The sequence below is a fragment of the Paramacrobiotus metropolitanus genome, unplaced genomic scaffold, assembly GCF_019649055.1.
Source record: "Paramacrobiotus metropolitanus isolate TYO unplaced genomic scaffold, Prichtersi_v1.0 Parri_scaffold0000081, whole genome shotgun sequence".
Classification (NCBI taxonomy): Eukaryota; Metazoa; Tardigrada; class Eutardigrada; order Parachela; family Macrobiotidae; genus Paramacrobiotus; species Paramacrobiotus metropolitanus.
In genome coordinates, this window is record NW_026570301.1 from 144503 (window position 1) to 160857 (window position 16355).

At 43.3% G+C, this 16355-nt stretch overlaps 1 protein-coding gene across 1 annotated transcript; it reads left to right on the plus strand.

Moving 5' to 3' along the window:
• The first annotated feature begins 673 nt into the window (after window positions 1-673).
• Window positions 674-15203, plus strand: LOC129595687 (uncharacterized). Its single transcript, XM_055492767.1, is given in 19 exon segments — window positions 674-904; window positions 2354-2380; window positions 2466-2654; window positions 2929-3157; window positions 3347-3480; window positions 5486-5634; window positions 5929-6609; window positions 7020-7285; window positions 7980-8272; window positions 8575-8741; window positions 10173-10397; window positions 10467-10634; window positions 10933-11003; window positions 11115-11161; window positions 11267-11414; window positions 12026-12088; window positions 12265-12300; window positions 12392-12483; window positions 15027-15203. Coding segments are annotated over 19 exon segments (3393 nt in total).
• The last annotated feature ends 1152 nt before the right edge of the window (window positions 15204-16355 follow it).

The following is a 16355-nucleotide window of genomic DNA, read 5'->3' on the forward strand; positions in this document are numbered from 1 at the left end:
GATGCAAGAATGAGTAATTATGACGCAGTTATAACTGCATTGTCCTTGGCGTTCGACCTTGACGGGCACGTGGTGGCCTCATGTATGTGAGTCATCGTGACAGCCCTGCTCGCTGAAAGATTACATGTGGCGTGCTAATTTTTGATTAAAAGCGTCACACATCCAGTACACGCAGTGAGACATAACATGGATTCCTTTGCAGCAGCCTAAAGGGTAAATGCTGCTGGTGCAGTTGGATCATTAAGGAAATTAACCTTGAAAAAGCCCTTCACTTCAATTTTTCAGCTGTGGAGGCCGAGAATTGTCCCAACTAATGCGCGCTACGCCAGCCAATCAATTGTTCGCTAAAGCTGCGTACGCGTACAAAAGATCAGCCTCCAGACGCTTCCAGGTTGTCAGCCATTAGTTTTGTTACAGCGGTTGGGCAATTAATTAAAGCGCAGTAGCTGTTCAACAAGACAGCCCCTTGCCGAGCTGTTCATCAGGCTATCACATCGGACCACGCTTACCTTCATTTTCTTCCCGTCAAACGACAGAATGACGGGGATGGCGAAACTGAGCCGGCTGAGCGTATAATGTAACAGTGATAGACAGCCGGAAATTGGTCGTGTTGTGCGATGCGCGAGTAAGCGCTGTCACAGAGACTTGCTGATTATTCCTTTATCTGCGCAGCATGTACGGCATGATCATCCAGTCAATGGCTGCCTGTCTGCAGCAGACCTATGGCGATCTGCTTTATCAAGAGATCATCGAATGTGCCGGTATCCCGGTCACCGTTTTTAATACGCATGAACTCTATCCAGATAAGTATGTGAAGGCACTGGTACAAACCGCCGCCCGGGTGCTGGAAGAGGACAAAGAGCCCGAGTATTATTTGGAGCTTTTCGGGAGGATGTTCGTCCTGGTATGTAATTTCGGCATTCTGCAATGTGACCTTATTATAGCAGGGATGTGCAGTCACCGGCAATAAGCGGTCAAACGTTTAAGCTGATCGAACAGCGAATTTATGGATACTGCGAAAGTCTCAGGGGTCATGTTGACATCATCACTGAATACCGAGCGACACTGTCATTTGGTATTCACTGATGACGTCAATGTCTTCAAACTGGGCCAAATAAGAGGCTGTGAACAGTAATTATTGGGCTTTCTGCAGTCCTTAAGGAAACAAATCGGCTACATCGCTTTACAATTATTTCAGTAGATCAGACTCAAATGTTGAATTACCTGAGTATGCTCTGCAAGCATAGCCTATTTCCGTCTTTCAGTACTCGCTCTCTACTCAGAAATAAATCCGCCTGACCTGTATGTGCCATATTTGCTGTAATGTTGTTATTCAACCGTATAAGCACAAATTTACTAAATAAAACTTTTGATCTAACGGTTTGCTATAAGCTACTTTACCAATAAAAGAGCAAAAACGATGCATCACACTAATGCAGCCTTGAAAAGCATACGACGGCTTCCATGCTTTGAATTCACAGAAAGAAGTGTCCTTTTTCTGACTGAGTTGTTATTACTACGGAAGATGTCTCCAGACAGAGGCCGCAAAACTTAGCTGCACAGTTATTGGGCCAGGTCAATTGCTCTGTGTAAGCCGCGTAAGACGCGTAAGCGGCAGTCGGGTAAAAAAACATGACGTCACGGCGCGTAAGCAGGTAAACGATTTGATTGGTAAACCAGAATTCTGGGATGGGTTTTCAGCTTACCCGTGCGTGTAACCGTTGCGCTTCGAAATCGAAGCGCAACCGTTACCCAAACTACGAGTAACTCGTACTCTCCTGCACAGATGAACAAAATTTTGTTTGTTTGAACCAAAAGTGCATCCAGCGACCCAGATGCACACTCGTAAACTCAGAATTAACTTTTTTGACGTATTACCACATTAAAGCATCAAAAATAAAACTTTCGGTTCCACTTCGGTTTTTCAGTTGTTCAATTTCTTTCTTGCCACGGAAGCGTACTCGACTTACGATTGGACGATAATTTTTTCGCTGAGTCATGGACAGATTTTTACGCGCTTCTCCGTTACCCGACGCGCAATGGTTACCCAAAAGCAATTGACCTGGCCCATTATTCGGCTAATCGGGCTAATCACAGTTCATAATGGTGAGGACGTCAATTTAGTCCAGAGTGTAGCGTACTATGCGTAATTTAACGATCGACCTGCACGTCCAACCGCAACACCAGGCGGACTGGGCATTTTCTCTATTTACTGTAAGCCGGTTTACGACCATTAGGAGACGTGCTAAAGCTGACTAATCGTGTTAAATGTGACTAATATGCAACACCTACCAAAACGTCTTCCTGCCAAGCATCCTGTTAACAGCAAAAGGTTTATTTATTTTTATTGCAGTACTGCCACACATATGGACATGACAGGGTAAATAATACGTTGATGGACACGTACAACTATATTTGCATAAATGTTCTAAACTTTTGATATATATCACATGGGAGATATGCAGATTCTTCGCTTGTGTGGCCGGCATTTTCGTGATTTAATTCGCGACTTGAATCATCTTCATCACTGCATGCGCTACAGCTATCCCCGCATGATTCATCCATCTTTTGTGGTTGTCGCTGAGGATTCGTCCGGCATGGTGCTGCAATATGAATCGGTGCGGCAAGGCTTCGCTCCTTATGTAACCGGCCAGGTAACAGCGAAATATAACTGCAATTCCATTTGCAGTTATAATCACCGAATAAATGATATAAAACTGTCGTTTAACTGTCATCATGAAAAATTCTAAAGAAATGATAAAACCGAAATGATCGAAATGATAAAGTCACTGAATAATACTTAAACCTGATCACTAATATCTATTCACTTGCTATCTGACATAAAAATGTCATACGGTGTTATAATAATTTAATCTTGACAAAGAGTCAGAAGTCAAAACATGTGAATACATTTTTTTTCTCGTACAGCTGAAAGAATTAGCCGGTAACAGTAAATTCTTCAAAATGCCCTACTTCAATGTTAACGTGATGGAAGAGCGCGAGCTGTCCCAGCGCGGATCCTACCGGACAGAATTACGTCTGCATTTTCCCAACACCGGATATGTGAGCTCAATATCCGGTTTCAATCGCAAGTTTGCACCGCGGTTCCCTTGCCTTAAACCCCAGACATTTTTCAGTATTCTGCCCTTTAGCCTGTGTGAGTTGGATTGATCTCAGTTTAAGCTGCGTACTGTTCTTAGTGGTATGACGTACACATGCAGATGGTGTCATAAGACCCGTAACAGTGTAACCGCGGGGCTTTAGTCTCGTGTTCCTAGTAAGATATTAATCACGTAGTACTTCTTGAAGGATTATGGACGATGTCTGCAGTGTGTCTTTATTACAGTCCTGGACGAGCAGCTGATTGTCCGGATGTGCAGTATCCAGCTCGAACGATTGTTTGAAGAAAAAGTTGCCGGCAGCCCATTGGCGAAATTTTTTCGACCATCCCATCCTACATTTGACTTCAAGTTCGAAGAGGTGTGATTACTTATGATTACACCTCATTACTTATGATTCAGAAAACCTGTGCCATAGATTGACTAGCACAGGTCTCACTATCCCAGACCCTTATGGCAAACGAGCGAACAAAATAATTGTTATCATGCAGCACATCCTAAAAATCAAGTTTATTCGCATTACTCTAACATTTTAGGCATTGACCTTATAGTGCTGATAAAGCCCAGGTAATCGTTCTGATAAAGCCGGGGTACCTGTTTTGCGTCTAGTTCGACTGTGTGTGAATTTTAATAAAGTTATTATATTATGTATGTATTTTGATAAAATCATAATATAATCATAAATAAAATATTTATTTATGGACATTTTGATAAAATAATTACCTCATTAAGAAAACTTAAGAAAAAGATGCATAAGATCGGTCTCCTCATAGTTGAAGATCTCAATAACCAAAACATATTAAATTTTTTTAAACGGACAACGCCAGCATAGATAGATCGGCTTCGGTCCAGAACTAGATCATATCATTTTTGTTTTTAAATTTGTTCGTCCAGACGCGTGCCGTTACGATGCCGCAAACGATCAAACCAAATTTTGGAGTGACCTTGACACCAAGAAAACAATTGCTTGGATGCAAGTACGTAAGATAAATAACTAAAAGCAGTTATTTTCCCCAGAAATTTTATAAATCATGTTTGTTTTCGTGGCACTTCGCACGCAATCAGTCAGGAGTTAGCCTCCTGAATTTCGTAGTAGGAACTTTTGTACGTTGTTCCATGTTTTAACTAAGCTATACAGAGTAGTGTATCCTTTTCATTGCGAGTACTAAAGGTTTATTGGACTGTTTTGGCTCTTCAAACACCCGTTAGACCTACATATACAAACGTATGGCTGCCACTAGGGTTGTCATCACGTCGTCACACAGTTTCACAATCACGCCGTTTTCCTGCTCACAATCCCATCATGCTGAACAATTGCGGGCGTGTTAAAAAAATGTGATGAGTGACGGGACGGTGATGTGATGGGATGAATTTTTATTGTTAAAAATGAAAGCGCTAAAATCCGATCTGATTCCCTAAACTATAGCGCATCGGCTGTTTGTACATTTTTAACAACATTTCTGCATTTCTAAAGAATCCTGAGGTAGAGCAGTTTTGATTCGAGAAATGCGAAAAGTCACTTGATTCGCCTCTGGTTTGATTTGATTTAATTAAAAAATATTTGCAAAACTTGTAGCAGTTTAGTACCGTCACTGTGATTTGGCGGTATTTGATTTTGTAAATTATCTGACAAAATGGCCGGAGATTGGGATGCTGAACAGCTGAAGTGACCGTAGAGGAAGATGATGACAAGATTCAGTACGGTACTTGACAAAATCCGCCAACGGCTTTGCACTTCTTGCGAACTGCTGCAAAACTGCGAGAACCATAAGACTCCGCTGCTCGCGAGTTTTGGCTCTGAACTGATGTCACCTTGTTTGTAGTTTAACTAGTTGCGTCGGTTTTTCAAATTTTTTGAAAGGCATCTGTGTTGAAAAAAGTTAGCATAAAGTTTATGAATTTTTTGTTGTGAAAAATATGTCAGAAATTATTCAATAAATTAATAATCTATCCCACCAATCACATCACTTCCTGTTCACGTTCCCATCACATCCCACCTTCAAAACCTTGGTGGGATGACAACCCTAGCTGCCACAGGCTCCTCACAATTTTAAACTTCTGTTCACAGCTAATAAAAATAAATAGTTTTTCTGAGAATTTTTGTCAATATGCATTCTCGAATTTTCAACGCTCTAAGCAAGCTAAATTCTGGAATTAATTTTAAAATTATGAGAGATTGCTACAAAGCTAAAATTGGTTCACGTTCGACTTTATGGCCACATGTGTTTTGCAGCAAAGTTTCCAGAAGATCGGGTAATTGAAGTTAACGTTTTAATCGTTAACTTGTTTTAACGACGTGAGAGAAACGCCAGCACGGCTGATCTCTCATTCTGCGGCTCACGAACAATAGCTTTTGTTCGGAACAGCACCTACCGCCTTCCGTTGATGGCTTGGAATGTACCTGCGTTAGCCAGCCTGGCCAATTCTTGGAAAAGTTACCTGCCTGTTTCCTATCGCTCAGCGGAGGATGGCCTAGTTACGTGTACTGCATTCGCGAAGACGGCTTACTGGTTGTGTAGCACGATCTGTGTTAGCATTTTGTCTTTTGCACGCGGACTGGAATTTAGAAGCTGTTCAACGATTGTTCAGTGTATATTTGCCGTGTTAATTCATTTATTCAATTCAAGCTGTTCCAGTTGTTTTAATTCATAATTGATTGCGCTGCATATATTTCATACATCATTATGTCTGGAAGAGGAAGAGGAACCACAAGAAACTCCACCGCGCCTATGCGACCAGCAAAGCGGCCTGCACGCGGTCGCCCACGGGCCACTGCCAATCCTATCTCCGATAATCCACCTGCGTATAGTTTCCCAACGGTAACAGCGGAACCTGCAGGTGATCTCGACGCTCAGATTGCTGCTGCTCAACAGCATTTGCAGTCTTTGGTCGCTGGCAAGGACCGGGATGTAATTCATATTCCAGCCACATCGAATGCTGTTCCGCCGCCGTCGCAGCCTACGGAAATGGCCTTGATTCTCCAGTTGATGATGAACCAGCAAAATCAGCTGACCCACTTGACTCAGAAGGTAAATGATGCCCAGCCAGACCCATCTACAAGCACGGGGAGCGGTACCGGTAAGAAACCTCCACCATTGCCAGCTGGGTTTCCCTATGTCAGCGAGAAATGTCTGGAAGAGTTGTTTGACCTCACGATTAACATCGATTTGGACAAGCTGTTACGAACGAACAGCATCATGTCCCCAATTCAAGGCGAAGCGAAATTTGAGATCAGGGATGGCAATTTTGTTCTTTCGGACTCAAAGCCCAAAAAAGTCACGATTACATCTTTTACTCTGTTGAATGAAGCCTTCATTGTTTTTCGCCGTGTGCGAAGTTTTTATCATCCGGCACTGCAATATCCCCTTGATTCCTATCATACTATCATCACCGAATTGGCGGGAGTTTATTCACCGGTTGTATGGCTGGAGTACGACAAGACATTTCGTGCCAGCCGTATTCGCGACTCCAATCACGATGAGTGGAACAGGTTAGACAGAAACCTGCTGGACCGCTGTGTAGCACGTCGACCGCTTCGCGCGCATCTCCCGCTGTGCCGGGAATGAGCTTTGGCTGACCATACCGACCAAGACTGTCCGAAAAAGTTCCAGTCGACTGCGCAGAGCCGAGCGGATACCAATTCGGATCGGGCGTTCAAGCACATCCCAGCAGATTTATGCCGGAATTGGAACAATGGGCGATGTGCGAACGAATCCAATTGTCGATTCAAGCACGCATGTGGAATGTGCCGCTCATCTGACCACACCATCCGGGAGCACGAATCAGCGCAGCCCAGCGATGCCGGAAGCGGTCACGCTGGTCTCAGAAAATAAAGCAATGGCTACTATTTTCGGGTAATCATTTGATAGAGCGATCACTGTTTGACTAACTGAATTCCAGGTTCATCGTTACCAACAACCTACAAATGGTTTGGGGCCTTTCCGATGGCTCGCCATCATCTGCTACTCCCTACGAAGCCGGCCTCGCCATCATCCAACCCGCATCCGCTCGCAACGCCCGCGCGTACCACATTGTTTGGGGCACCTTCTCACTCGCGCAGCTCTCTCGCTATGGTACGCGCAGAACCGCACCGGAAGGCAGTCTCATCCCCCTGGCCACGAATCAGGTGGTGGTCCCAACTCCCTGGGTGGGAGTCACCTGGCCACGTATCAGGTGTCGCCAACCTCCCTGGCCACGAATCAGGGAGGACACCTGGCCACGCATCAGGTGTCCGCGATGGCATACACGCGCACACGCATACGCATACACTCCTTCCCGGTGGCCGTGCATGTTCTGACGATACCACGAGACTCCGCGGCCGAGCTGAGGCTGGCCATTTGCCCCAAACCATTTGTCGGCGTTTCTCGAACATAGTCGTTAATTGAAGTTAACGTTTTAATCGTTAACTTGTTTTAACGACGTGAGAGAAACGCCAGCACGGCTGATCTCTCATTCTGCGGCTCACGAACAATAGCTTTTGTTCGGAACAGCACCTACCGCCTTCCGTTGATGGCTTGGAATGTACCTGCGTTAGCCAGCCTGGCCAATTCTTGGAAAAGTTACCTGCCTGTTTCCTATCGCTCAGCGGAGGATGGCCTAGTTACGTGTACTGCATTCGCGAAGACGGCTTACTGGTTGTGTAGCACGATCTGTGTTAGCATTTTGTCTTTTGCACGCGGACTGGAATTTAGAAGCTGTTCAACGATTGTTCAGTGTATATTTGCCGTGTTAATTCATTTACCCGCCTTCCCGCCCTGTCGCTGGCTTCTAACGTTCTCCAAGTATTTTTTGTTTAAGTATCAAACTCTATCTGCAGCACTGTACGCAATTCTAATTAAAGGTCTGACCTCACTCGCGCAGCTCTCTCGCTATGGTACGCGCAGAACCGCACCGGAAGGCAGTCTCATCCCCCTGGCCACGAATCAGGTGGTGGTCCCAACTCCCTGGGTGGGAGTCACCTGGCCACATATCAGGTGTCGCCAACCTCCCTGGCCACGAATCAGGGAGGACACCTGGCCACGCATCAGGTGTCCGCGATGGCATACACGCGCACACGCATACGCATACACTCCTTCCCGGTGGCCGTGCATGTTCTGACGATACCACGAGACTCCGCGGCCGAGCTGAGGCTGGCCATTTGCCCCAAACCATTTGTCGGCGTTTCTCGAACATAGTCGTTAATAACCAGGCTTTTTGTACACTACAATGCATTTAAATTTTTCACTATTTTAGTACGCCATATCTCGGCAACCGGATGTTGCGCGCGCCAACGGTTTTCAGAACAATGTATAAGAATGATTTAGCTTTAAAGTTCCATAAAGTATTACAAAAAACTGATTCGGAGTGCGCGAAAGCGAAAGTTTTTGTGCATTTATCCCATTTTTGACACCATGTACCGACCAAAAAAGCAATAGTGCAATGATTGTAATCGATCACTACAAACGACTTTTCGTAGATTTTGCATTTGCAAGATGTCGTCATCGAACTTGAATCAATACCCACTGTTCTCGTGCAAAATCCTCAAACCAAACGGCGGGTCCTGTCATCCCATCGAGTATTGCTCAAAGGACAATTCAAAAAAATTGCCACCCAACGCGTTTTATTCATAAGCTCCACTCCTACGTAAGCGCACGATTGTAGCCGGCAGGAAGGTTGAGGGGTTGATGGCTGACGCTCAATGAAGGTCATCAACCTTTTTCTAAAGGTCATCAACCTACTTAAGGATTAAAGCATTATGAACACTAGCGCGTTTGGCATAGTAAGGAGACTCAGATGTGTAGTTTATTGGACCTCAAATACAAAGCTTCGGAAAATTGTTGTTACTGATAAAATGCACCAGCAGCCCGAACACGACAATGAAAACGAGGGTTTTGCCTTCGGTTTGAAACTTTACGCTCCGATGTGCCAGTGCGTATTCGTGCATCTTTCCAGTAATTGTAGCTGAGCTTTTAACAAAAGAAACAGCCCCTGCAGCGTGAGGTCGGCTACTCTGAGTGCACATTAGTATAACGCAAAATGATTTCATATATGTAGCCGCAATGAGGTCAAAAGCACACCATGGTGCCATTTTTAAATTAATGGATACCAAGAAAGAAATATTAAGAAAGAAAGTGCTAATATTATAGGAAGTGGCCCGGTACATGGTGCCAAATTCGTGTACATGCACGAAAACTTTCACTTTCGCGCACTCCCAAACACATTTTTCTTTCGGTTTATGACATTCTGCAGCCAGAAGATTTGTATACACTGGCGTGAAAACCGTTTGTGCGCGCAACATCCGGTTCGGGAGTTATGGTTGTCAGAAAATTCCAAAAAGTTTAAATGCATTCAGGTGTACCAAAAGTCTCGTTATGGACTGATCTCCATCAAATTTTGCAGGTAAATGCGCAAGTCCATGCAGATCGTTTTTACACCGATCCAGACTTCCATGATTTTTTTCAAATTTTAAAATGAATTTTAAAATTTTTGAAATTCATTTTAAAATTTGAAAAACATGCGAGAGCAGTGGATCGGTGTAAAAACGGTCTTCGTGGTTATGTGCATTTAGGTGCAAAATTTGAGGAAGATCGGTCCATAACGAGACTTTTGGTACACCTGAATGCGTTTAAACTTTTTGGAATTTTCTAACAGCCGTAACTCCCGAACCGGATGTTGCGCGCACAAACGGTTTTCACCCCAGTGTATACAAATCTTGTGGCTACAGAATGTCATAAACCGAAAGAAAAATGTGTTTGGGAGTGCGCGAAAGTGAAAGTTTTCGTGCACGTACACGAATTTGGCACCATGTACCGGGCCACTTCCCTTAAGAAAGGTTAGACAGAAAAACAGTGAGCAGAAAGATAAATATGTTGAGCAGCTATGAGGATAACCTTCTGCAGAAAGGTTGATGACCTTTAGAAAAAGGTTGATCAGAAAGGCTAATGACCATCACTGAGCGTCAACCATCAACCCGTCAACCTTCCTGCCGGCTACACACGCTCCGGCTGCAGCCAAATACTCGTACTGTATATTCACCAAACCCTTACCGTATCTCACAGCGAACTTTTTTTGCAGACTGAATGACCTGTCAGATTTACAGTGCACAGGTTTTTATCTGAGTGATCTACCCTTGCACAGCGGATCCGCGGATTTAGCCGCCTGTGGATGGCATTCTCAGCAACTCAACTTCCGACATTTTCAGAAGGAAGAAGAAAAAAGCAGGCAGCTGGAAGTCTCATTCCGTAAGCTGAATGAATGGCAGCGTCGTGGCGATTCACTGCTGATGTCCATGATCCCGAAGTAATGCATTACGTGAAGTGCTGTATGAGCAGACCACAGCATTCTGATATCGGAAGTGATTTTGTCTAGGCACATCATAGAAAGAATGAAGCAAACGGGAGAGCGCAACTTTAGTGAGGTGGGAATGCATCGCACCGCTTGTTCAAATGCCGGTTGCACTTTGCCCGACTATTTTTTGTAGCCTTATGACCCAGTAACGATTATGTTGGTTCGATTATTTGACTTCCACGTAGTATGGTAAGTGCTTCAGCTCCAGTAAGGCTGGAATTTCAAGAAAGCGCTTCCGTATGGCTATTAACGACAAACATCCTAATTCTCGCATACACCCAACTGACCCAAGCGTCGATTTTCGTAAACCTTTTTATCTCAGAATGTGTTTAACCATTCTAAATTTCTAACTCTGCTGTTTGCCATTCCGTTTGAGAGCCCAAAACATTCGGTGGATTACTGCATGCTCGTACACATAACTGAAGAACATCTGTGATGCATCGGCAGAGTTCTGTCAACAGGGCTCTTGATTCTTGTTGCCTTTCAGCTCTCAAATTCCACCAACAGAAGTCGTCAAGATTGTGAGTGAATGCTGGAGTGCACTGGACACGCTAACCGGTACCGTTTAAGTTCAAACTGACATCATTTCCTATTTGAGAGAATCAAGAGATTATTTTTCCGTTGAGTAGTGTATTGAAAGGCTGAAACCCATAATCATTCTTTATATAGAGAGTTATGACGTGTTTAAAGTGGAAAACCGTGGCGAAGAATACATGGTAAGTCAGTTGCTGTGTTGTAATCCCAGCAGCTAAACTAATCAAGCGGGTTATACGTTTTTGGTCTCAATGTGAGTTGAATGTCACAGTCCGGTTGTCCCGTAGGTTGCCAGTGGCATTTCAACCAAAAACGGCAACCAACACGCTAGTGAAACCGCCACCCTGGCATTGCGAATTGTGCAGACGGTCATGGACATGGACTTTGCTCCGCTGCCCGATCGCAAACTGAAGATCGGAATCGGGATCAATACCGGTAAATGATCCTCTTGAAAAGGAGAGAAATGTCACGCCCAAACCGTATAGTACGTACGCTATAGGCTTTCTTCTACGAGAAAAAGCGGACGTTGGCGTGACCTAGCCGGAACAGCAGACGCCGCACCGTCGTTTTACAGCGCAGCCGTTTTACAGCTTGTTCAGAATGCTGTACAGCATTGCAGAGTGACCAAATTCGCAAGCATTTTTGGAAAACGATTTTTTGCGGCGACATGTCAGAAAATTGCATATTTGGCTGAATTTTTTAAACGTTGCCTCGGCTTTCAATGTCCGAATAATTACTGGTGTTTTATGACTTTATACCGTAAAAGCAAGAGGAGAGGGTTGGCTAGATAGCCAGTCTACTCGACGATTTCACTCAGACAAAATTAAGGCCGGGCCGAACGCAGAAAATTCAGTTTGTAAAGGAATTAAACGGTGCCAAGAGGCACCCATAGTAAAAAAGATGCATTGGCAGTCGCCGTCACAAAGATATGCGGCTGCAGAAAAAAATGCAAAGAGCGGGCTAAAAAACCGACGTGTTTTACGCCAGCAGTCTCGATGTTTTAATGCACTATGACATTACACAACCATTACCAGAGCTGCTTTTAGGGCCGGTTGTGGGCGGCGTTGTTGGACTACATACGCCACGATTCTGCATATTTGGTGACACCGGTGAGACGACGAAAATGTTATGAGACCGAAAAATACAATACTCGTCTGTCTAATAGTTAATGTTTAATGTGATGTTGCAATATAATCTTGATTCATGCAAAGATATACACTGAGTTTGCAGCATGTGTGACAGTTCGTAGAGATCAGCGTGTATCGTTCTTTCTTGCCTATTGCAGTGAATACAGCATCGAGAATGGAATCTTCCGGCATTCGTAAGGCATCTATAATAATAAAACCGGTTTATTTTTATCCGTGTACAACGGCCTATGTTGTGCATAATACAACGTTGCCGAATCTTTTTAGCTTTCGGCATTCAGTGCAGTAAGAAAACCAGAAATATCTTGGTGGCAACAGAAGACTTTGAACTGAAGAAGCGTGGAACGATGCAAATCAAAGTACATCCTTTCCTGTGCTCTTCGTTAAATATTACGTGCTCGTAAAGGTAGAGTAACCGGACAGTATCTTGAAAGAACAGTGATTATGGGTGGGTAAGGGATCACCTGGAGTGCTTTTGTCGCCGTACCTCAAAATTTAACATGTTATTTATTAGTCATTTGAATATTGTTAGAAACTAGTGACGATACCATTTGCCGCGAATGCTATGAGCTGTGCATTCGCTTAAAGAAGCACCGCTTTTCCCCTCCTTTTAGAACCTGTGCGATTTTATATATGCGGTTCGATTTATATATAACGCGGAAAATTCCAACCCGGGCAACGTTCGCATTTGAAGTTTGCTGGTTTTCCTGCACAAGTCAGGACACTTAATCAAACCACTGCCATTACTCTAGGAGTACGAGAGGCATGTTTATTCATTCCTCTCGTACTCCTACAACACGGCAGTGATCAGAAGCGTCGGGAAGTCCGGATCACTGGGTCAAATATCGCCGTTTTAGGGGTTCTACTGTTCTAGGTGGTATGCTTTAAAGTTGTCGTTAGATATTTCCATATGGCGGTTGCAATGAAAGAGTCGAGGTTTGAGTTCGTTGGGTAACAAAAGTCGCCGCGAGAACTTTTATTGTTTTTAAAAATTCGGGGAACATCATAAGTATGTATTTAAAGCGAAAATTCTTAATGTTTCCAGGTATTCGAAAATATTTTCGAAGTTAAAGCGCATCTGGAGATATTTGTGAACAGTAATTTCGATAGCTGCTGCATTCGGCTTGGGTTTGCAGCGAAGATAGACCGCGCCTGCTTGTTCGGCTTTCATGAAACGGTTTTCATGCTTAATGCAACCGAATGTATTAGGAAGAAGATCAATATTACGCGCGGCCTCCCCACAGTCTGGAGATCTCTCTAACCAAGAACTTTTTAAAAAATCTGATACCACAGTTAGACCGGCCGTGGTCCAGAACTGCGTCACATGACTTTTGTTTTTGAACACGCTCGATCAGAATCGTGCCGGCACGATGCCGCAAACGATCCAACCCAGTTTCAAGGTGACCTTGGAACTTAGAAAAATTTTGCCTAGATACAATATGCAACAAAAATTATTAAATACGCAAATTAAACGGAATAAATTAAACTTATTTTCGAACAACACCAACCACAAAATTAAGTACGTAACCACAAGTTAATTTTTCGATTTTTGTTGTCGGCAAATTTGTACTCGTAATATAATGGTAGGTATTGACCATACGGACATCGGGCTGTTCGATTTTGGCAGGACCATCCTTCTAAGCAATTGCTAAAATTGCAAAGAGCCGCATTTGTATTTGTGAGTGAGCGAGCTACCACTGTCCAGTGAGCAGAATGGACAGTGAGAGGTTCTGCTCGGGAGTAAGTTACCCAGCCATCACTACTGTCCAGTGAGCAGGATCGCTAACTGAGTGAGTAAGTTACGAGCTACCACTATCCAATGAGCAGAAGCGCTAACTGAGTGAGTAAGTTACCGAGCTACCACTACTGTCCAGTGAGCAGAATCGCTAACTGAGTGAGTAAGTTACCGAGCTACCACTACTGTCCAGTGAGTAGAATCGCTAAGTGAGTGGATCACAAGAAACGCGGAGGCGAAGCCGCAGCTGTTTCTTGTATTTCTTATTACCCAGGCAGCAGACAACCGGAAACACAGTAGCTTTGCTATAAAATCGCGCCATCTGTAATTACTGCGTTATTAAGGGATAAGGATACATGAGAGTTCCCGTCCACGGGCTTGGCTCTTCAAAAAATATGTATAAATCAAATAAAACCAGATTAAATTGTGACTTACAGAATTACGCAAATACGAATAACACTAATCAAATAATTTGAATCCTGTCATCCCTCTATTTGACCGCGGCCCATTCGCTATGAATTCAAATTGGATAGCATGGTCGTCGGTTGTTTTTGATTCTCGACGCATTACATAGATCAGCGAAATACCCATCTGAAACACCGTTGCATTACACAGATATAGGTCAGAAATCAGTGCATTCAGTTACTTTTGTCAAAGAAGCGCTGCCTCGTAATTGCCTAAATCATAGTACACCTCTAGCACCGAAAGTAATTTTTTGTGTCAACGTTTAAGAAAAAGATTTTCAAGAATCTCGCAACCTTATCTATCGCCTGAATCCTTCTGCCGACTAATAATAGAGTCATCAGTTGGGAAGCCGCCTCTTTCGCAAAACGTCATTTCAAAATTGGGGGTCTTTCGGCAGTGGCCAAAAGCTATGCCATGAGATCAACTAAGCAATACAAAGTTAACTGGAATCACCGCGACAAATGTTTCTTTTGAGCATTTGTTGTTCTAAAGTACGGAGGAAAGGGGTAAATTTTCTAGACTTTCCGCCCCAGATAAACAGAAAAAAATCTAACATGGGGCTGAAAGCGACATGTCCCACTACCCCCCAATGGACCCATCCTGGAAGTTGGCTGGAACATATTGTCCCATTACGCTGCCTTCACGAAAATAAGAAGAAATGAACTAATAACTGAGTTTCACAAATCTGGTCTCTCATTGCAGGGAAAGGGTGAAATGATGGTATACTGGCTGGTACGCAAGCGCGGAACGGATTTTTTTATTGATATTGCAGAGCATTCGCAGCTTCCGGATACTACCAATATTGCTTATCTGAGCGACCCCGGTCTGCCATCACAGGTGGACGTAGTAAATGGGAGTAAAGAGGCGTGTAAAGCATGACCAAATTAATACAGCAATCAATGGCAACTTTGTGGGTCGTTATAAGTTGGTTTTATATTATCATCTGAATATTTGTATGTTAATGGATGTCTTTACAGAGTGTGTGAGTCATTCGCTTTAATATTCATTTTGTCATGTAAATATTGTTTTATCATTACGGATTACAATAAAAAATTAACCATAATTAATCTCAGTGCGGCTCGAAGATTTCACAAAGTCAACGATGGAAATTGTAGTTTCTGGTCAGATGTAGCGGTGAAGTTAAGAAAATACCTAGATAGTTTCAAACAAATAACAAACGTGCAAAGAAAAAGACATAGAAATTATTTCATCTTGGGTGCAAAGTAGAAAAACATCCAAAATCCAATAAACTAATCACTTTGTAACATATTCTACAAGAAATAATGTCGGCTTTGCCTCCGCATTTCTTGGGGTCCCCAGCCGACCTATATTTATTAATATTTTAGATTTTGGCATAGCATAACTTATGAACTCCCCTAGTGCGAAAAATTTAACTTAAATTACTTTTTTTTCAACAGTGCAATTTTCAAAAAAAGAATCGGTTTTGGATTTTCTGGTGCTCATATGCACACCTACTGGCTTTGCAGGTGGACATAGCTAAATTTGGGAAGCGAAAACTTACGTACCCAAATGAAAGGAACAGTTACTGTTTAAGTATCAACTGGATAGCCATGGTAGACCAGTCGCTTGCTAACCTGGCGGACTGTGTACTCTGGTAGTTTGGTCACTCATTCACCTAAAGGGCAGTGTGTACTACAGATAGCAGTGGTAGGTTGGTCACACGCTCATAATAAACAGCAGTGAAAACGTTGCAGACGAAAACAAAGGCTTCTTTGTCAACTCATTATATTTGTTGACTCATTATATTTGTCAACAAACATTTTTTCCAGCGACAATAACTATCGTCCTCAGAAAAGTAAGAAATAGTACTAATTCAAAGGCTTTTATCTTGTATACTGGACCGTGAATGGCGATTACTAGTCCCCGATTACTACCACAATCCAGTTTTAGTCCATTAACATACCCTTAGAATACCAGTTTGCAGAATATAGTGGCAGACACTGAATTCATGATAAAACCTTGTATAGTGCCTGCCAAGCAGTTCACGTCCTAAGTTTTGCCTTAAACTTA